The sequence below is a fragment of the Bufo gargarizans genome, chromosome 1 (assembly GCF_014858855.1).
Source record: "Bufo gargarizans isolate SCDJY-AF-19 chromosome 1, ASM1485885v1, whole genome shotgun sequence".
Lineage (NCBI taxonomy): Eukaryota > Metazoa > Chordata > Amphibia > Anura > Bufonidae > Bufo > Bufo gargarizans.
Window position 1 is genome coordinate 338,766,123 of NC_058080.1, and position 23,058 is coordinate 338,789,180.

Below are 23,058 nucleotides of genomic sequence, written 5' to 3' on the forward strand. Positions count from 1 at the left end.
CACAAACACTAAAACTGCGTACAAAATTGCACTATGCCTGCCAGTTTTCTGAAAGTGGGCGTGTTTTCTTATGTAAATTAATCTCTAGACAGATTTACTATTGAGACTTTTAAAAAGTCGCAAAAAAGTTGCAATTTCACTCCAGTGAGGACCATGTTTATCTTATGAGACTTTTTAATAGAACATGCGACTTTTTCATAAAAACGTGCAACTTTTGTAAATCTGCTTACTGATGGATAAACTGCTACTGTCAAACCACATTTATTACAGTCTTAAAGTGACAATCATCAATCTGACTTAGCTAAAACTGACTTTAGCCATATGTGAAAGTGGAGTGAGCTGTCAGAGTCATGATAAATCTGGCACACTGTTTCTATGTTTCTATCCCTGTCAATCAGTTGCTCACCACAGTTTTCGGGCTCAAGCTGGGTGTTCACAAAATAACGCATGACATTATCCGTTGTGGGCTTGTCCGACATGAAGCCCGTCTGGTCCTCATGTACCAAATCCGACACCACACTTCTAAGTCTAGTTGCCCAAATTTTTGCCAATATCTTATTGTCAGTATTTATTAACGAAATGGGACGATATGAGTCCGGAAAAGTTGGATCTTTCCCCGGGTTTTAGAATCAGTGCAATTAATGCCTCTCTCATTGAGTTTGGCAATTTCCCTATCTTTCTCGAATCGTTCCACGTAGTCAACAGTTTCAGAGCCAGCACTTCTTTATATTGAGCAAAGAACTCAAAGGAATGCCGTATGTTCCTGGGGATTTATTTTTCATAATACTAGATAGTATTGTATCCACTTCCAGGGCATTCGAAGGGGTCTCTAGTTTCTCACTTTGCTTTGTTGTTAGCATAGAGATAGTTATTAGCTCCAGAAACTGTTAAGTTTGCGCCGGGTTCTTATTTGTCTTTGTATTAAATAAATCTTTAAAATATTCTTGAAGCAGATCTCTTTTCGCCTCATGTTAAGTAATTTTATTTCCTAGATTGTCTACTAAGCAATGCATATAATTTTTTTTTTGGTCTGCGTCGCTACTAGGGCCGCTAACTTTTTGCCCGGTTTATGCGCATAAATATAGTTGTCCCTCACTTAGTTTTCTTTCTGTTGTTCTGCTATTAAAAGTCGCTCATCTTCTAATTTTGATGCTTTCTCTCTCCACACCTCATAATTATTTTCTATAGGATTTCTAATATAGTTTTCCTCGTACTTTTCCACCTCTTGTAGCAATTTAATTATTTTTTCCCTTATCCCTTTCTTATAGATTGCCATATTCTTTAAAAAATCCCTCTCATATAAGCCTTCGCAGCCTCCCAAACTATATTAACCACTTCAGCCCCGCTAGCTAAAACCCCCTTCATGACCAGGCCACTTTTTACACTTCGGCACTACACTACTTTCACCGTTTATTGCTCGGTCATGCAACTTACCACCCAAATGAATTTTACCTCCTTTTCTTCTCACTAATAGAGCTTTCATTTGGTGGTATTTCATTGCTGCTGACATTTTTACTTTTTTTGTTATTAATCAAAATTTAACGATTTTTTTGCAAAAAAATGACATTTTTCACTTTCAGCTGTAAAATTTTGCAAAAAAAAAACCGACATCCATATATAAATTTTTCGCTAAATTTATTGTTCTACATGTCTTTGATAAAAAAAAATGTTTGGGCAAAAAAAAAATGGTTTGGGTAAAAGTTATAGCGTTTACAAACTATGGTACAAAAATGTGAATTTCCGCTTTTTGAAGCAGCTCTGACTTTCTGAGCACCTGTCATGTTTCCTGAGGTTCTACAATGCCCAGACAGTAGAAAGACCCCACAAATTACCCCATTTCGGAAAGGAGACACCCTAAGGTATTCGCTGATGGGCATAGTGAGTTCATAGAACTTTTTATTTTTTGTCACAAGTTAGCGGAAAATGATGATTTTATTTTAATTTTTTTTTTTTCTTACAAAGTCTCATATTCCACTAACTTGCGACAAAAAATAAAAAATTCTAGGAACTCGCCATGCCCCTCACGGAATACCTTGGGGTGTCTTCTTTCCAAAATGGGGTCACTTGTGGGGTAGTTATACTGCCCTGGCAATTTAGGGGCCCAAATGTGTGAGAAGTACTTTGCAATCAAAATGTGTAAAAAATGGCCTGCGAAATCCGAAAGGTGCACTTTGGAATATGTGCCCCTTTGCCCACCTTGGCTGCAAAAAAGTGTCACACATCTGGTATCGCCGTACTCAGGAGAAGTTGGGGAATGTGTTTTGGGGTGTCATTTTACATATACCCATGCTGGGTGAGAGAAATATCTTGGCAAAAGACAACTTTTCCCATTTTTTTATACAAAGTTGGCATTTGACCAAGATATTTTTCTCACCCAGCATGGGTATATGTAAAATGACACCCCAAAACACATTCCCCAACTTCTCCTGAGTACGGCGATACCAGATGTGTCACACTTTTTTGCAGCCTAGATGCGCAAAGGTGCTCAAATTCCTTTTAGGAGGGCATTTTTAGACATTTGGATCCCAGACTTCTTCTCACACTTTCGGGCCCCTAAAAAGCCAGGGCAGTATAAATACCCCACATGTGACCCCACTTTGGAAAGAAGACACCCCAAGGTATTCAATGAGGGGCCTGGCGAGTTCATAGAATTTTTTTTTAGCGGAAATTGATTTTTTTAGTTTTTTTCTCACAAAGTCTCACTTTCCGCTAACTTAGGACAAAAATTTCAATCTTTCATGGACTCAATATGCCCCTCACGGAATACCTTGGGGTGTCTTCTTTCCGAAATGGGGTCACATGTGGGGTATTTATACTGCCCTGGCTTTTTAGGGGCCCTAAAGCGTGAGAAGAAGTCTGGAATATAAATGTCTAAAAATGTTTACGCATTTGGATTCCGTGAGGGGTATGGTGAGTTCATGTGAGATTTTATTTTTTGACACAAGTTAGTGGAATATGAGACTTTGTAAGAAAAAACAAACAAAAAAAAATATATATATATTTCCGCTAACTTGGGCCAAAAAAATGTCTGAATGGAGCCTTACAGGGGGGGGGGGGGTGATCAATGACAGGGGGTGATCACCCATATAGACTCCCAGATCACCCCCCTGTCATTTATCACCCCCCTGGTAAGGCTCCATTCAGACGTCCGTATGATTTTTACGGATCCATGGATCGGATCCGCAAAACACATGCGGACGTCTGAATGGAGCCTTACAGGGGGGTGATCAATGACGGGGTGATCAGGGAGTGTATATGGGTGATCACCCCCCTGTCACTGATCACCCCCCTGTAAGGCTCCATTCAGACGTCCGTATGATTTTTACGGATCCATGGATCGGATCCGCAAAACACATGCGGACGTCTGAATGGAGCCTTACAGGGGGGTGATCAATGACGGGGTGATCAGGGAGTGTATATGGGTGATCACCCCCCTGTCACTGATCACCCCCCTGTAAGGCTCCATTCAGACGTCCGCATGATTTTTACGGATCCATGGATACATGGATCGGATCCGCAAAACACATGCGGACGTCTGAATGGAGCCTTACAGGGGGGTGATCAATGACAGGGGGTGATCAATGACAGGGGTGATCAGGGAGTGTATATGGGTGATCACCCGCCTGTCATTGATCACCCCCCTGTAAGGCTCCATTCAGCCGTCCGCATGTGTTTTGCGGATCCGATCCATGTATCCATGGATCCATAAAAATCATGCAGACGTCTGAATGGAGCCTTACAGGGGGGTGATCAGGGAGTGTATATGGGTGATCACCCCCCTGTCATTGATCACCCCCCTGTAAGGCTCCAGTCAGACGTCCGCATGATTTTTACGGATTCATGGATACATGGATCGGATCCGCAAAACACATGCGGACTTCTGAATGGAGCCTTACAGGGGGGTTATCAATGACAGGGGGGTGATCAATGACAGGGGGTGATCAGGGAGTGTATATGGGTGATCACCCGCCTGTCATTGATCACCCCCCTGTCAGGCTCCATTCAGACGTCCGCATGTGTTTTGCGGATCCGATCCATGTATCCGTAAAAATCATACGGACGTCTGAACGGAGCCTGACAGGGGGGTGATCAAGGGTTCATAAGGGGTTAATAAGGGGTGAATAAGTGACGGGGGGGGGGTGTAGTGTAGTGTGGTGTTTGGTGCGACTTTACTGACCTACCTGTGTCCTCTGGTGGTCGATCCTAACAAAAGGGACCACCAGAGGACCAGGTAGCAGGTATATTAGACGCTGTTATCAAAACAGCGTCTAATATACCCGTTAGGGGTTAAAAAAAATCAGATCTCCAGCCTGCCAGCGAGCGATCGCCGCTAGCAGGCTGGAGATCCACTCGCTTACCTTCCGTTCCTGTGAGCGCGCGTTCACAGGAAATCTCGGCTCTCGCGGGAGGACGCGTATATGCGTCCACCCAGAAGAGCAGGGCCGCCGGCAGGACGCAATCCTGCGTACGGCGGTCCTGAGGAGGTTAACTGGTGCTGACTCATCATTCAACTCAAAAAATACCCCTATATCTTTTGAAATCTCTTTGTGTATCCCCATAATATTTATCCACCCTATATTTATGTGCATCCTTGTTAATTTTTTTTTGTGTTTTTATATTTGTAATGATTGGATTATGATCCGAAATCCCACGTTGACCGTATTTAACCCCTTCAATTTCCAATACACCTATATTGTCAATCCGTGATAAACTCATATGTGTCTTTGAAAAACATGAGTGTTTTTTAAATTTAGGATGTAATACCCTCCAGATATCTATCCATATCTATTAGAACCCGTGCAAACATTTTGAACCTTACCGACCCTACGTCTATCTATTTTACTATCTAAAATATTATTAAAATCATTGTTAGAACGCATTTTTTTTTCACCTCAATAAAACTGCTTCTTTCCTGCATTGTTTCTTTTGCATAGTCTGAAAAGATCCTTACTGTTGCATCCAGATATTCTAATTTACCATTTTTCCTTGATCTACACAATATCTCCTCCTTATCCCTGATAACAGACTAAAAAGTATGGGTCTCGGTCTCATTCCGGCTACCGGTAGCTTGGATGGTATCCTATAGGCTCGTTCCACAAAGTTTTTATAATCTGAGATGTCCTGGCCCAGCTGTTCCATGAGCCATGTTTGCAGAAAGGCACCTAAATCCTGCCCCTCCGCTCCCTCAGGGATCCTAAGACATCTCAGATTTGACCTTCTAGTCCTATTTTCCAGCTCCAGTACTCAATTTCTTTTACATACGTATTTTCTCAGAAGACAGTGATGGAATCTCAGTTAGTAGGCGTTAATTATCCAGTTAGTTCATAGTCTCCATGATGGCAAGTTATTTAATTAGTAAAGTTTAGTAGGACTACTCCATACCATGATACTATTTCAGTCCAGTTTTGCACCTTAGGGTATCAGGCGACAAACTCTCAGGCTGTTCCCTCCCTTTCCCAAATTTTCCGCCTTTGCTCCCTCCAGTTACAATCAGACCAATAGTAGACCAATTTTTAAGCCACGTAACTCAGTAACTCTTCGGTGGGGCCCTCTTGGATCTGACCCCCAGTCCAAACAGCAACACTGTATCAAACTTTATATTTGCCACCGCTAGTAGCCTTCCTCCTTTACTATATTTTTTCCAATTTACACGGACCCTTCAGGGGTAGGGGTGCCACCCAGATTCAACATATACATTTTTAGGACCAGCACACATGGCGCCCCTTTCATTCCCCTTAAGCCAGTGCCCTTTTCCAGGTGTTACCTCAGGTTAGCTGTAGCGGTGTTCTAGGGAGCGTAGTTTTGTCTCCCCACATTCTCCGGGGGGGGGGGGGGGAGATAGAGACACTAGCAGTCACGCTGCCCGGTCCTCCCTACTTCAGTTCACCTGCTCTCCCAGCACTGCAGGTGGCTAACTTGACAGTTGTGCATGGAGGCAAGACCATGTTCTTTGTAGACCCCAGGGAAGTGGATGACTGGACTTTGAGGAGGCCCAGAGGACCATGAAGTCTCTGCAGATAACGATTGGTCAGATGTATTGGGTGTTGTGGACACATTGACATAAGTCCTGCTGTTTATTGTCCAGACTGCATCTGACATCCTGAGGGGTTTTTCTCGATTAGTTACCAATTTCTTTTTTAATGCCTCAGTGTTCATTGGTTTAAGCAGATATTTTGCACCATGATGCAATGACTTCACTAGTTAGATGGCTGTTATGGCCCTTTTATCCTTCCTTTTGTATGACATTTATTTATTTATATTAATTATATTAAATTAGTTCTGTTATTCATGCTTTGTTTACATGCTGCAGCAAAGCTATGGGGGCCTGTAACAACAATGACTAAGCTCTCCCTCATGAATATTTGTGGGTGCGAATAATCTGCCCTTCCCCGCCCCCTTCACTGCAATATAGATCAGTAATATATATATCTATATACATATATATAGATTGTATATATAGATATATATGTATATGGAGATATAGAGCAGTAAATCCTATATAATAAAAGCGCAGTGCGAGTGCGCTATGTTCGTTTGTGTATCACTAGTTTTGCACTGGGCATGCACGGCGGGGCAACCAATCAGGACACGCTCCACATGCGGCCGCACTGCTCACAGCATTGCGCCGACCAATCAGGACACGGCGCTGACACTCTGATTCAAATAACTGTTTAACCCCTTCCATGTCGTGGTCCTTAGGGACCACTGTCTGGAAGAGGCTAACCATCGGGCCGCTGCTCTGCCCTAGCAGCAGGCCAATGCTTGAAGGGTTAATGCCCCCCACCCCCCGCACACAACACCCAGCAGAGCGCGCAGCACCCCCACCCCTTTCAAGATGGCAGAGCACGCAGCCCTTCCCCCCCCCCCCCCTTCCCCTTTCAGGATTGCAGAACGGCAGCTGGGTAGAGTGTTAGCTGTGATGTACAGCTAACACTCCGCTTGAAACGGCTGACATCGGTGCAGATGTCGGCCGTTTAACCCCTTCCATGCCGTGGTCCTTAGCGACCGCTGTATGGAGGCGCTATCCATCGGGCCGCTGCTCTGCTGTAGCAGCGGCCGATGCTGGAAGGGTAAACTGAGGGAGCTCCCTCCCCCATCGGGCAGCATCCCAATGGTTACCATGGCAACCGGATGCCTTCACAGGGATACCGTGGTATATCTAAGCCTGATCAGGCTAAGGCCCCATGCACACGGCCGTTGTTCACGGCCGTGTGCGGGCCGTGGAACCGCGGCCTGGATCCCTTCCTGTGAGCTGGAGCGCACGGCGTCACTGGTTGCTATGACGCCGTGCGCTCCCTGCTGCCGCCGCAATACAGTACTACACTGGTATGATCTATACCAGTGTATTACTGTACTGTGCCGGCAGCAGGGGGCGCACGGCGTCATAGCAACCAGTGACGCCGTGCGCTCCAGCTCACAGGAAGGGATCCAGGCCGCGGTTCCACGGCCCGCACACGGCCGTGAACAACGGCCGTGTGCATGGGGCCTTAGTGAGAGTTCAATACACTGCAGTACACTATATAGATCTATACTTTTACTGCATGGTGAACACCATAAAAAACAAATAATGAAAAACTATAAAAATAGCATGTGATCCAGCCCATCTGGTGAACACCATAAAAAAAAAAATATATATATGCCAAAAAATCTATTTTTTATCACAAAAAGTGTAATAGCAATCAAAAAGCAATAAAAAAGTCATATGTGCCCCGTAATGGTACCCATCAAACAGTCATCTCATCCCACATAAATGAGACAATCGCCCCGTAAAAAAATGTACAAAAAATGTACAATTATTTTTTTTTATCACCTTACATCACAAAAACTGTAATACCAAGCGATCAAAAATTCATATGTGTCTCAAAATGGTACCAATCAAACCATCATCTCTTCCTGCAAAAAATGAGAACCTACCTAAGACAATTGCCCAAAAAAATGAAAAAAATATGGCTTTCATAAAATGGAAACACAAAAACATGATTTTTTCCCCAAAAATGTTATTGTGTAAATTCAAAATTATTATTAGGTATCACCGCATTATTGCGACCTGCTCTATAATAATATCACATTATCTACTCTGTCAGGTGAACATTGTAAAAAAACAAATAATAAAAACTGTGCCAGAACAGAGATTTTAATTCAGCTATTTCTATACTGCAGGAATAACCCTAATAATAACACGCCCCCCGCACCGCTCACACTAGCTCGCTGAGCAATCGGGATGCACCGCCCACACCTGCGCGCCGGCAAGCAGGTCGGAGCGCCACCATTTTGTGTTCATTGATCCCAGCCGCCATTTCTGTTCGTCAGTCCCAGTCGCCATTTCTGTTCATCAGTCACAGCACTATCAGCCATATAGAGAGGATCCCCTGTCAGCAGTGTGACCTACCAGCCGCCTTTTCTGTTCATCAGTCACAGCACTATCAGCCATATAGAGAGGAGCCCCTGTCAGCACACATCTGGGCTCTAACTACACAAACAGATCCCTGACTCACCTAAGTCCCTGTTCACACCCTGTGAACACATGCGGCTTTCTCAGCCACTGTCCCACAGCCTCCTGGCTGTACAGAGCACAGTACGTCCACTGTCTCCAGTCCAGTGTCTCTTGGGGAATCGTGGTCTCTCAGCCCTCCTGGCTTGGACCACACTGACAAAGCCTCCAGGCCTCTGTCCACAAGTAACATACTCCCCTCTTTCTGACACCCTGGGAGGTGCTTTGTGCCAGCCTGATTACTAGCCTGATTACTTCCAGCTGGTCTCGCCTGTGGTGGAATAGGGGTGTGGATCGAACTATCCACCCCTTCCTTGCCTCTACCCTGCGTGAGACCTGTCACTGTCTCACAATATATATATATATATATATATATATATATATATATATATATATACAGAGAGAGAGAGAGAGAGAGAGAATCGGACAGCACTCCAAGACTTGAAAAAAGTAGAAATCTTTATTCACCCATGTGAAAAATAATTGCAACGTTTCAGCTCACAACTGAGCCTTTCTCAAGCAAAGAAACACAAGCCTGTGCATGTCTTATACAGCTTTTTCAAAAATCAGATAACCAATGAATTTTACAAATCAAGACATGTGACTATTCAACATGTGAAAGTAATTCACCTCATTAGATCATGTGAACAATTACTTATGCAAAGTATCCTACTGCTGGATACATAGAGGTGTGTCCATTAGTGTTGCATCCAGACTTGTAACATTCAAATAATGTATATAACAAAGCGCATATGTGCATAAATAAAGTGCATAAAGGTACAAGAAAGATAAATCATATATTGATGTTTAAAATCATACACCACGGAGACTGAGGGAAAACAGTGAAGGTTTGACCATGTCCGACAAAACCGCATGTTCATGTGAATACTGGCCAAAAGCGCATAATGTGACATTATTTCAAGGCATCGTCTTTGTAGTCAGGTCGCTTAACACTGCATATACTTCACTGTCTGGGCCCATCAGAGAGGGATCCAACCTACCTGACCATAACTTTGGAGGGGTTGATCCACCCGGGAGGTTGGATCCCTCTCTGATGGGCCCAGACAGTGAAGTATATGCAGTGTTAAGCGCCTGACTACAAAGACGATGCCTTGAAATAATGTCACATTATGCGCGTGCAATAGCTCCTACACGGCAACATTATAAAATCTGGTTGCTGATGATGTATTGGTGCTTAGTTGCGAGCGCACAGTGTAGGCGGAGGTCTGTCTTTGACATTTTGTGGTATTGGCAGTATTAGTTAACAGTGCTGCTTTTGGCCAGTATTCACATGAACATGCGGTTTTGTCGGACATGGTCAAACCTTCATTGTTTTCCCTCAGTCTCCGTGGTGTATGATTTTAAACATCAATATATGATTTATCTTTCTTGTACCTTTATGCACTTTATTTATGCACATATGCGCTTTGTTATATACATTATTTGAATGTTACAAGTCTGGATGCAACACTAATGGACACACCTCTATGTATCCAGCAGTAGGATACTTTGCATAAGTAATTGTTCACATGATCTAATGAGGTGAATTACTTTCACATGTTGAATAGTCACATGTCTTGATTTGTAAAATTCATTGGTTATCTGATTTTTGAAAAAGCTGTATAAGACATGCACAGGCTTGTGTTTCTTTGCTTGAGAAAGGCTCAGTTGTGAGCTGAAACGTTGCAATTATTTTTCACATGGGTGAATAAAGATTTCTACATTTTTCAAGTCTTGGAGTGCTGTCCGATTCTCTATATATATAAGAAGGTGAAAGCTCATTCCTTTGGACACAGCACCTGAGCCAACAGACTGGTGCCGCCAAATCCCTTTTTCTGTTACATATATATATATAAAGTGCAAAGAGAAAGCAGCAGCACTGTGCAGGTGTAGTCGGGTGCAAAAATCCTCTGACCTTAGGCTGTTCGGTCAATATGGTTGTAGGTATTGCAAAAACGAGGCAGCACTCCAGGATAATGTCCATTCTCATAATGTCCTGCTTCCACTGTAGGTCTCGCTACCGTGCTCGGACTGACTCTGGAACCGACGTGAGGTTGGGGGTAAGCGTTTCCCAGTTGCCAGGCAACGATTCACGTGACCCCACAGTGATCGGGAGGCCGAATTGTGAGGCGCCGCCCTACAGCTGCGTCGTGCTTTGGGGGAAGTGTCTGGATGCTGACGTGCGCGGTGGGAAAGACGTCACTTCCGGTTGCGTCTTCCCTCTGTGTACACCGGTATCCAGGATACCGGGCATGCGCGGTGAGGCCCCAGGGACGCTGAGATGCCTGCCATTACGACACTCCACTATGTAAGTAACTATTTTGAACCATGCGGCTATTGACCGCGTAATGAACACTCACAGGTGATCACTATCTCTTTTGCACTAAGCACGAGGCACTTTATGTATTGGACACAGTTGGTTTATTATGTGATCTGATCAATTGTCTATGAAATATCACAAGGGATGTAAAGATTATATGTTGTACACATGAATACAAATGAAATTCACAAAGAATTATGAGAATTTTTTTCCAATTTACTGTTTTTATACTGTTGATTGTATTATTGTTAATCACTTTGTTAATTGACCCATTGAGCATTATGGGTATAAATGAACATGCTGAGACACCAAATGTTATGCTTGAAAAAGACTGCAATGAGCAGTTGAAACGTTGCACAGGGGAATAAAGAAGGTCGTTTTTTACTTTATCCTGGAGTGCTGCCTCGTTTTTGCAATACCTATATATATATATATATATATATATATATATATATATATATATATATATATAATATATATATATATATCATCTATATACAGGTGAAACTCTTTTGTGAAAAGGTTCAATTTTCTTGGCTCAAAGTGTCACTCTAGTCAGCCAATTAGTCCATACCCCCTGAGCAAAGGGTACCTCAAAATTGTGACTTTGTGGTTTCATAAGCTGTAAGCCATAATCATCCAAATTATAACAAATAAAGGCTTGAAATTTCTCACTTTGCATTTAATGAGTCTATTTCAAGTTTTACCTGTATGTATATAGAGATATATACTTACTGATCTATATCTCTATATACATATATAGATGCAGTATATAGATATATATGTATATAGAGATATAGATCAGTAAATATATATATCCACCTACATATATATATATATATATATATATATATACATATCTATATATTGTAAGGGATCGCCTCTTATTTGGGGGTCATTCTCACAGATACGACTTTAGGACACCAGGTTTCAGGTCCAAACCGTGCATTTATTGTGCACACTTCAACCAATACAGGTTATCATGAAGTCGCAGCTTCACCTAACACATGTGACATCCACATAAAATAATAAACACTTGCCCGGCTAGGCTCTAACTAACACAGAGTTTCCTGACTCACCTAAGTCCTTGTTCACACCCTATGAACACGTGCGGCTTTCTCAGCCAATGTCCCACAGCCTCCTGGCTGTACAGAGCACAGTACGCCCACTGCCTCCAGTCCAGTGTCTCAGCACATATGGGGAATAGTGGTCTGTCAGCCCTCCTGGCTTGGACCACACAGAGCCTCCAGGCCTCTGTCCACAGGTACCAGACTCCCCCCTTGCTGACACCCTGGGAGGTGCTTTGTGCCAGCCTGATTACTTCCAGCTGGTCTCACCTGTGGTGGAATAGGGGTGTGGACCGAACTATTCACCCCTTCCTTACCTCCAACCTCCATGAGACCTGTCACTGTCTCACATACACCCACCCCCCCCCCCCCTTTGTTCAAGCCCGTGAGGGTGAACACCTGCATAACCACGGGAGGCTGGTGAGAGGGCATCCACCTGGCCTGGACATGGGGAACAGCCACACTAAGTAACACAGTGTCAGCGAGCACTAGCTTACCGGTTCTTATTTCACCGAGGCCAGGAACCTCGGTGACACGTACCTTCCCTTTGTTCTGCCAGACCCACGCCAGCAGAGCTTGGTTTATTACCAAAACCAACATCTTGCCTAACCTAAACTGCCTAAAGGCCTCATGTGCCCATCTCATGACCAGATACTCTTTTCCTACTTTTTCCCGAGTGATAATGATGCGCTGTCATATATTTTGATCTCTTTCTCTTTTTAGATCCTCTGGCTCCTGTACATGCGCCTCACATCCTTTCTTGGACTGCTGCAGCTCTTTCCTGAACTGTTCCCAGTCATGGTCATATCCCGACACTTTCTCCTTTGCTTTGCAGGGCTCCTTCAGCAAAGCATGCTTGCCCCTACTTGCTTCTTTTACGTGCATCTGGGTCACTTCTTCCTTTTTTCCAGCAGTAGTTACCCCAGCTACTATGGCAGTTTTAGAGACCTCTGCTTCTTTAGCGGCTTTTGCCACTTCGGCCGCGGCTCCCTTTGGCTTAACTTTGGTCTCTGTAGCACCTGGGGACTTCACGTCAACCAACACATCGGCCTTAACTTTTTCAGTCTTTGTCTTCTTGAAGTCTCCAGTCTCTTTGACCGCCTTCTCATCCTTCTCGGACATGGCACCATACACTTGCCCTGTTAACCCCTCCCCCTCTTTCTCATTGAGGCAGGAGGCACCAGGGTCTTCAGCAGACTCCTCGTCTTCTGTCATTTTCTCCAGAGGCTCACCCAGGACACTGTTCTCCTTTTGGGGAGGAGTCAGGAGAGACAGCCCATCGTAATAGCCCGGATCTGCATACTGGTCGTCCATCTCCTCATATTTCTTCCCCAGCAGGCAGCTGGCTACTTGGAAGGCCTTGTAGGCGGAGGGGACGTCTTTTGCGACCTGGTCCTGGTTACACACTATCGACATCAGCCCCATCAACTGGTTCAGCCGATACCTTTTCCACCTTCTCTGCCTTGGCCAGCACCCTGGCACCACCATTTTTTCAGACCCACTCTTACCAGGCTCTGACTTCTTGGCACCTTCCAGAGGATCTTCCTCTTCTGGTTTCTCACTTTTTTCCACCTGCTGTGCAGGAGCACGCTTAGGCTTCTCCACCTCATAGATGGCATCTTTTGAGCTCATGAGAGCTTCCATCTCTGCTCCGAGTTGCTTGTTCAGCCTCTCTAATTCATTTCGCTCCTCAAGCACTTCTTCAAGGGCTCTAGCCAAGGAGAGGGCCTTGGACTCTTTCTCCCGAGCATCAGCCTCCACTCGGTCACGTTCTTCGGCATATCGAGCCGATATGTATTTCTCCTCAACCAAGAGCTGGTCAAACTTCTTTTGTTTCTTCTCCAATCTAGATACAGTTTGTCTCTGGTGGTACAGGTCCACCTTGCGATCACATAACTCTTAATCAAGTTGAGCCATCCTGGCTTCCAAATGTCTTTTCTCCTCCAAAAGAGCAGATTTTTCTGAGGCGCTGTTTAGAACCTCATCAGCCAGCTCATCTCTTTCCTGCTCTGCATGAAGTCTGGATCGCTCAGAAGCTGCAAGTTCCTCTTTAAGTTGGAGAATTTCCGCTTCTATTAGTGACTCTAGTTCCTTCAGCTCATTCATCTCTTTCTGTGACTCCTCTGGAGATTCCTGCAGTTGGTCTGCGAGAACCGCTAGCCCTATCTCTAGTGTATCTAGGGACTGTGCAGAGCGAGCGAAAACATCTTCAAGTTTGTAGCTGTACTGTCCTGTCAGGTCATCTACAACTGTCAGGATATGAGCTTCAGACACTAGGCTGTCACCCGACTGAACTCTCGTCTCGTCAGATATAACTGTCACCTGGTCGCTAGACTCGCTACTAGTAACCACTTTAGTTTTGCTGGGTCTTGACATGGTAGTCTCACTCTCGGAGTTGCTAACTGTCACGGCACATAGGCCACTTATACTGCTTGTGTCATTATTAACCCTGACCTCTAGGGGCACCCCTGAGTCAATCCCCACCTGGGACATTTTATTAATCATAGAAACCTGTGGAGACTGCACATCCACTTCTGGTCCGTGTGGTACACCCTCTAGCCGCCACATTATCTACAATGGGGTCTCCTAGCGGTGTTTCTTCAACATTTATCAACACTTTTATATCAGACACATGTTTACCAACAGGGGGAGCTTTTTCCCCAATCACAGCCTGCAAAGGAAAAGGCATGTCAGTATCACATATTTCATATGACATCACATTTTCCTTATGCATTTCCGCACTTTTGTCACCATCACTTTGCATTTGACCAGCACCATTGTTTCCAATGGTCAATATTCTTTCCCCATGCAGGTCAAAGTGCAGCTCACTTAAAGGGACAGGTACAGGTTCTGCAGGAGTTTCTGCACTCTCTGCAGAAGTGTCTCCATTACTCCACAACTCCCAGCATAAGGGAAAAGTACACCCCAACACTCCCTCATGCATAAGCTTATCTGTAACATCAAGTTCATCAGTCTCTGTTCTCATTGGAGTCTCACGCTCAGTGAAAATTAGTGTATAGTCCTTATCCGCACGACTGTCCAGCACCTTTATTATTTTACCAGTCTCAGGTTTCAATATTGTGCTACCTCTCACCCGGGCTAGCATGGGATCCCGGATCCTTGTCATCCCAAAACTAGCTTTGGTCATGGGCAACTGAGGAAACACAGAACCCTTCTCCCCTGCAGGTTTCTGTGAGGGAGCAATCACAGCAGGCTTATCCGCCTGTCCAGACACAGTTTTTTCTCTGTGTGACTTATCACCTACCTGCCCAGCAGATATCCCCTGCCGCCGGCTCACTGTCACTGGCTCTGCCACATGGTTAATAACAGGAACAGTCTTACCCTTTGCAATCAACCATTCTGGTAAAGCAGTGACATCCTCTCCCGCGGACTCATCAAGGTTGTGGTTGCTCCTAGCAACAGCTTTACCGCACCTCCGCACTTCCTCTCTAGGACTCCGGACACAGTCGCAGGGAAGATATGCACTCCTGAGAACCGCACCGCTCTTCACCTCTTTGTCTTCCCGACGGTTGCCCTTGGCAATGGCATATATCTGCTGTTCATCGGATTCTCCAGGTACACAATTTGTAGCATTTTCTCCGCTCCACAGCTGCCAAAATAATGGGAAGTCTTTGCCAAGCACAAACTCCACTTCCAGGGTCTCACATTTTAAGAGCTCCCATTGCACAGGGTCATAGTCTGTTATAAAGGTCAGAGACACGGTGACATCTGTCTCTGGCCCTCTCTCCAGAAAGTCCAGCACTTCAGGCCTAACGCGAGACACCTGCTGGCGGGCATCTAGAGTGACCCCCAGCAGGATTCCCCCAATCACCATTTCGCAGGATCTTTCTGTACAGGGTCCATACAGTGTTGAGAACCCATTTCTCAAGGCCAGTTGCAACTGTGCCTCCAAAGCCTCTCGCTCTGCATCAAATTTCGCCAATTTATTTTTAGTGTAGCCAATTGCTATGGCCATTTCTTCTGCCTGCTGTATGCGCCAGCGCTGCCGGACATACTCTTCCCCGAGACCCATGGTAGCAGGAAAAGCTTTCAGCCACAAGTCCACTTTTGCTGGGCTACTGGCCCTTTAATTCACTGCAGTTTTACTTGCACCACAGCAAAATAGTTCACACTCTTATGAGCAGCACCTGCTCCACTGGACAAAAAAAAGCTTCCGTTCCTTTAACGCCATACACGGCAAAAAACAGCTTTTAGCAGCACCTGCAGTCTCAGCGTTGCCCCTAGCAACCGACCGTTGCCCTTCTCTCATGGACAACTTGCCCGCATCCGACACCAATTGTAAGGGATCGCCTTTTATTTGGGGGTCATTCTCACAGATACGACTTTAGGACACCAGGTTTCAGGTCCAAACCGTGCATTTATTGTGCACACTTCAACCAATACAGGTTATCATGAAGTCGCAGCTTCACCTAACACATGTGACATCCACATAAAATAATAAACACTTACCCGGCTAGGCTCTAACTAACAGAGTTTCCTGACTCACCTAAGTCCTTGTTCACACCCTATGAACACGTGCGGCTTTCTCAGCCAATGTCCCACAGCCTCCTGGCTGTACAGAGCACAGTACGCCCACTGCCTCCAGTCCAGTGTCTCAGCACATATGGGGAATAGTGGTCTGTCAGCCCTCCTGGCTTGGACCACACAGAGCCTCCAGGCCTCTGTCCACAGGTACCAGACTCCCCCCTTGCTGACACCCTGGGAGGTGCTTTGTGCCAGCCTGATTACTTCCAGCTGGTCTCACCTGTGGTGGAATAGGGGTGTGGACCGAACTATTCACCCCTTCCTTACCTCCAACCTCCGTGAGATCTGTCACTGTCTCACAATATAAATATATATATATATATATATACAGACGTGGACAAAATTGTTGGTACCCTTTGGTCAATGAAAGAAAAAGTCACAATGGTCACAGAAATAACTTTAATCTGACAAAAGTAATAATAAATTAAAATTCTATAAATGTTAACCAATGAAAGTCAGACATTGTTTTTCAACCATGCTTCAACAGAATTATGTAAAAAAATAAACTCATGAAACAGGCATGGACAAAAATGATGGTACCCCTAACTTAATATTTTGTTGCGCAACCTTTTGAGGCAATCACTGCAATCAAACGCTTCCTGTAACTGTCAATGAGACATCTGCACCTCTCAGCAGGTATTTTGGCCCACTCCTCATGAGCAAACTGCTCCAGTTGTGTCCGGTTTGAAGGGTGCCTTTTCCAGACTGCATGTTTCAGCTCCTTCCAAAGATGCTCAATAGGATTGAGGTCAGGGCTCATAGAAGGCCACTTTAGAATAGTCCAATTTTTTCCTCTTAGCCATTCTTGGGTGTTTTTAGCGGTGTGTTTTGGGTCATTGTCCTGTTGCAAGACCCATGACCTGCGACTGAGACCAAGCTTTCTGACACTGGCTAGTACATTTCTCTCTAGAATTCCTTGATAGTCTTGAGATTTCATTGTACCCTGCACAGATTCAAGACACCCTGTGCCAGACGCAGCAAAGCAGCCCCAGAACATAACAGAGCCTCCTCCATGTTTCACAGTAGGGACAGTGTTCTTTTCTTGATATGCTTCATTTTTTCGTCTGTGAACATACAGCTGATGTGCCTTGGCAAAAACTTCGATTTTTGTCTCATCTGTCCACAGGACATTCTCCCAGAAGCTTTGTGGCTTGTCAACATGTAGTTTGGCATATTCCAGTCTTGCTTTTTTATGATTCGTTTTCAACAATGGTGTCCTCCTTGGTCGTCTCCCATGTAGTCCACTTTGGCTCAAACAACGACGGATGGTGCGATCTGACACTGATGTTCCTTGAGCATGAAGTTCACCTTGAATCTCTTTAGAAGTCTTTCTAGGCTCTTTTGTTACCATTCGGATTATCCGTCTCTTAGATTTGTCATCAATTTTCCTCCTGCGGCCACGTCCAGGGAGGTTGGCTACAGTCCCATGGATCTTAAACTTATGAATAATATGTGCAACTGTACTCACAGGAACATCTAGTTGCTTGGAGATGGTCTTATAGCCTTTACCTTTAACATGCTTGTCTATAATTTTCTTTCTGATCTCTTGAGACAGCTCTTTCCTTTGCTTCCTCTGGTCCATGTCGAGTGTGGTACACACCATATCACCAAACAACACAGTGATTACCTGGAGCCATATATATAGGCCCAATGGCTGATTACAAGGTTGTAGACACCTGTGATGCTAATTAGTGGACACACCTTGAATTAACATGTCCCTTTGGTCACATTATGTTCTGTGTTTTCTAGGGGTACCATCATTTTTGTCCATGCCTGTTTCATGAGTTTATTTTTTTACATAATTCTGTTGAAGCATGGTTGAAAAACAATGTCTGACTTTCATTGGTTAACATTTATAGAATTTTAATTTATTATTACTTTTGTCAGATTAAAGTTATTTCTGTGACCATTGTGACTTTTTCTTTCATTGACCAAAGGGTACCAACAATTTTGTCCACGTCTGTATATATATATATATATATATATATAAATAAATATATAAAAAATCTTTGACATCTATATATCTTTTTAATCGTGTGCAAAGATTTACTTGTTTTTGTTTGTGGGGGTGGCTTTGGGACCCAATGGTCAGTGGATCAGAGTGATATTCTTTTCACAAGGCTGCCGGCACTGGTAAGGATCGTGCATGCGCGATCCCTCACAGGAGCCAGCCGGCAGACAGATGCAGAGGGAGGGGGGCGGGCACACAAGGCTCTGACCTTTTTATGTACATAGCCGGGCCACTTCTTAAGGCAGGGATAAGCCTGTACACGAAATGTCAGCACAGGGAGCTGGCTGGATGACGTCGCGGGTCACATGACCCGCAGCAGCACAGAAGAAACTTATTAGAGATTATAGATAAAGAGAGTAATTTACAAAGGTATTACTTGATATGTTTTATAAAGCAGATTGGCCTATATTTATATAACTCAGATAACCCCCTTTAAGTAAAATGGGGTCCTGTACCACCTGGAAAAGAATTTGTAATGCATCTTGACCTAGCATTTGAAGTGATATCTCCAATTTCACTGGAGTTTAAATTAGTATTTAACTCTGAAGCCCATTTATCAAGATATGTGGGAGGGAGGATAGAACTAAGACCATATATTGAAAATATTGCCTTCCCGACCAGAGAACCAAGCCTAAAATGTTCTTGGATTAGAGTGGGAGAGGAAGAGAGGGGCCTGAAGACTTCAGAAGTTAAGATATGGTCTCTGAACTGAGAGTACTCCTTAGCAGTGATATTTAATTGAGGAAAAAGAGAGTTTAAATCAAATTGAGAGATAGGTTTATCGCCACTAAAAAGATTGCATAGGGGAGAGAGAAATAGCTCTACAGTATGCAATAATTTTTCTTTAACCTTCCTAAATTTGGAAGGAATAAATGCACCTAATGGTTTGTCTGCACAGTAGGAAGGTATGAAATGGATTAGTTTGTTCAGCTTGTGTCATTTTTTATGAGAAAAAAGAGTTAAAGCATTATTAATATTGTGAAGTGAGAAAGGGTTTTCCAAAAAAGAAGTTGAGGATTAGGAGCGAGTGACTTCTGCTCCAAATCTAACCATAGTTTCCTGTGCGGTTTGACCGACCATTCTAACAGTTTGAAAATGTGGACTGACGTGGTATCTCGGGGATCACTAATACACCATTTAATTTAGGCATGGTGATAGTGTCGTAAGAGATCCGATCTCAAAATAAACTTCAAAAGCAACTTTTGGGAATAGGTGTCCCGGACCTCCATTGGAAGAGGTTGGAGAACATATAGAACTTTAGGTAATACTACCATCTTTATGGCATTAATGCATCCAAACCATGATATATAAAGATTTTCCCAGTCTTTAAATTCCAACGCGACCTTATTTAAAATGGGTAAGTAATTCAGGTAATATAGTCATTAATATTGATACCCAGATATTTAAAAGGAATGGGAGCAGGTTTCAAAGGTGAGGAAAGAATTACCGGTACCCGTTGCCTTATGGATTGAGGTACATTATTATTGTAAATTTCAGATTTTTAGAGGTTGATTTTTAAGCTAAAAATAACGCTAAAGTCTTTTAACGCCTCCAAAAGCAGAGGAACATTATTTATTGGGTTGGTAAGCATAAAAAGCGTGTCATCTGCTTTATGCTGTCCCTGCCTCATGCCATTGGCATTGTTGAATGTTCTAGAGAGGGAGTCATTTACTCTAACCACCCTTGTAGGGGTTGTATACATAGCCAAGATTTTGGATATAAAACATTGGGGAAAGCTAAAGTCAGTCAGCAGGTCTTCCAAGTAACTCCAGTGCAACCTGTTGGATGCTTTTTCAGTAGTAACAAATGCCAATGGAATATTTTTGATTTGACCTAATTGAATGGCATGGAGGAATCTATAGATATTATCTTTTGCCTCCCTACCCTCAATAAAGCCAACTTGGTCGGGACGTAGTATACTTGGAATAATGTGCTAAAGTCTATATCGCGGTAGGTGAGGGAAGGGAAGCAAACCAAATACAACAAAAGCAACAAAACACCAGGCTAGACCCCAAAGCTAGGGCACAGGGAAAGGTCGCCACCTGACAATCCCTGAGCCTTTCCCTGACTGCTGACAACATGAACAAATCCTAAAGGTGGAAGTGCTCATGCGCTGGAACCTAAGCCTAGCTGAAACTGTAACAAACCCCCAGCTAGGGAGCTGGAGATAAGATGACCGGTTCCTAGCGCTAGCTGCAGGAACCAGCGTCTTCCTGAGGCCTAGCCAGAACACACAACAAAAGAGGAGTAGGACTTAGCTTAAAGGAGTATTCCCATCTGTAAGGTCACATTTAATAAGTTAACACTAATGCCCTAGATAATTTTTCCAATTGGCTTTTATTATTTAAAATGCACCCATTTTGAAATATCCCCTTCCCTCTTACCCCATTGTTGACATCGGGATTCCCATAGATACGGCCACCACTCCAGGGCTGAATCTATGGGCTGTGCTTGCACAAACCGCCCTCCCCCATTTCACCCAGGCAGTCGGCTATTCAGATGAGTACGCGCACGCTGCCGAGCATACGCATATCGTCTTTCTTTTTGCCTCGCTTCGCCGGGAGATCCCCCGCCCCCTCTCCCTCCCTCCCTCTTTCATTTTCAGGATGGCCAAGCATTAGCAGAGTGTTAGCACACAGCTGACACTCTGCTTGAAACGGCAGACATCTGTGTGTCAGCCATTTTTTTTTATATTTAAATATTTTATTAATTATAATACAAAAAATACAGGTCAATACAACATTTATAATACTATAAAATCCACAAGTCCGTCGATTCCAACCCTGAGTATACTCGGCAATAGTTACATAAACACAAATGCCCATAACCATATGAGTATTGAAAATCGAATGGAGATCCCGCCCTCTGGGGGAGAAGGCCAGAATCCCCCAGCATCCGTCATTTAATGCCTGAGGGACCTGCCATCCCCCAGCATCTCTGCAGATTTTACAATACTCCAGAACAACTACACATTCTTTGCCGATACAGACAAGTAGAAAAGACCGGACTTATGAGATCTTCCCCATCCCACCCCCCAAACCCCCCACCTTGCAGGAAAAAAAAAAAAAAAAAAAGGGGAAAAAAATAATAATTCCTAATTAATTATCCGTGTCCCAATCTTCCCACAGCTGACTCCACTTTGCGCAGGATCCTCGTTGTTTGTACAGAATCCTCTCATAGTTTCTCACTTTCTCAACCAAACCCAGCCAATTACTGCAGTCTGGAGTAGAAGAGCAAAACCATGATCTGGAAATGAGAAGCCTAGCCAAAAACATCACCTTGATCAACAAACAGCGTTTTATAGGCTGGTAATCAACCTCCGATAGGTCTCCCAGGACCCATATCCTGGGAGACAAAGGAACCACAATACCGAGTTTACGAGCCAGATTGGATTGGACCAGTCTCCAATAGCTGCTCACCATTGGGCAGTCCCAAAACAGATGTAAGTGATCTGCCTCGGAGTCACCACAGCGTGGGCAGTCAGAGGAGGCTCTGAGTCCCCTCCTATATAACCATACAGGTGTCACATAAATTTTATGCATAATATTAAATTGTACAACCGTGTGATTAAAATTATGTGAAACCAACTTTAAACTTTCCCCTATATTCTCCCAATTTGGAGGGCCCACCTCTGAAAGTAAAGAAGACCAGGATTTCTGTCCTGGAGAGAGAACATCTAAAAAAAAATTCTTCATTAAGTGACTATAACAATGTGATATTTTAATTCTCGTGACAGTTTTCTTGCAAATTAAATCGTGTAAAAATTCAGGAGTATCTATAATAAAAACGTGGCTATTCGTAGTGCTAGAAAGTGCTAACCTCAATTGAAAGTATGCATACCAAGCCACCTCACCTAAATTTGCCCTTTGCTTTAGTTCCTTAAGGGGCAGGATTTGTCCACCACTAACCACTTGATGTAAATACTGGATATTTTTGGTCCTCCAGTACTGGTTACAGCTCAAATCTCTCAGGTTCATAAGCTTTGAATTATGCCACAATGGGGTGCAAACGAGTGATGCCTTGACTCCGCACCAACTCCTTATGGCCGCCCAAGTCTTTGTAGCCATTCTGCAGAAAAGTGTATAACCACCCAGTGTATTTAATAAGTAGTCAGATTCCAATACGGTAAAAAAATCCGAAAAACCTGAATCCTTCACCACTCTGCTGCAGAAATGGCTATTTTCCCAATCATTAAAAAGGCAGAGTTGGGAGGCCACAAAGTAGCCCTTAAAATAGGGGAGGTTAAGACCTCCCCGATTATAGGGCATAGAAAAATAAAGTGCCTTCAGTCTCACGCGCTTCCTCCCCCATACTAAGTCGTTAAGCATCCGCTCTATCAATCTAAAGTATTTATCTGCAATCCAAACAGGCGAGTTACGCAGGACGTAAAGAACCTGGGGAAGCACTACCATTTTTATTAAGGAAATTCTGTCCGCTCTTGCAAGCAGAATTTTTTGCCATATCTTAATTTTAGCCCTCAGTTTTATCAGCAAGGGGATCAGATTGAGTTGTAAATATTCCTGTGGTTTAGCAGAAACTGTTATCCCCAGGTACTTTATTGAGTCCGAGATCGTTAACTGGTTATCCCATTCGCCCCGCAACTCGTCTATAGGGAGAAGAACGG

At 43.9% G+C, this 23,058-nt stretch overlaps 1 protein-coding gene across 3 annotated transcripts in view; it reads left to right on the forward strand.

Annotated features, from left to right (window-relative positions):
- UBXN6 (UBX domain protein 6) overlaps positions 1–23,058 on the forward strand; it is a 368,409-nt gene that overhangs the window by 201,823 nt on the left and 143,528 nt on the right. Inside the window, exon 10 of one of the 3 annotated variants that reach the window (XM_044306528.1) lies at positions 21,563–21,700. The exons of the other annotated variants lie outside the window; for them this stretch is intronic. Within the exon in view, the coding sequence (XP_044162463.1) occupies positions 21,563–21,663 (101 nt within the window). The 3' untranslated portion in view covers positions 21,664–21,700. Of the gene's footprint in view, positions 1–21,562; positions 21,701–23,058 lie in introns of those variants that run through there. 3 annotated transcript variants of the gene reach the window in all.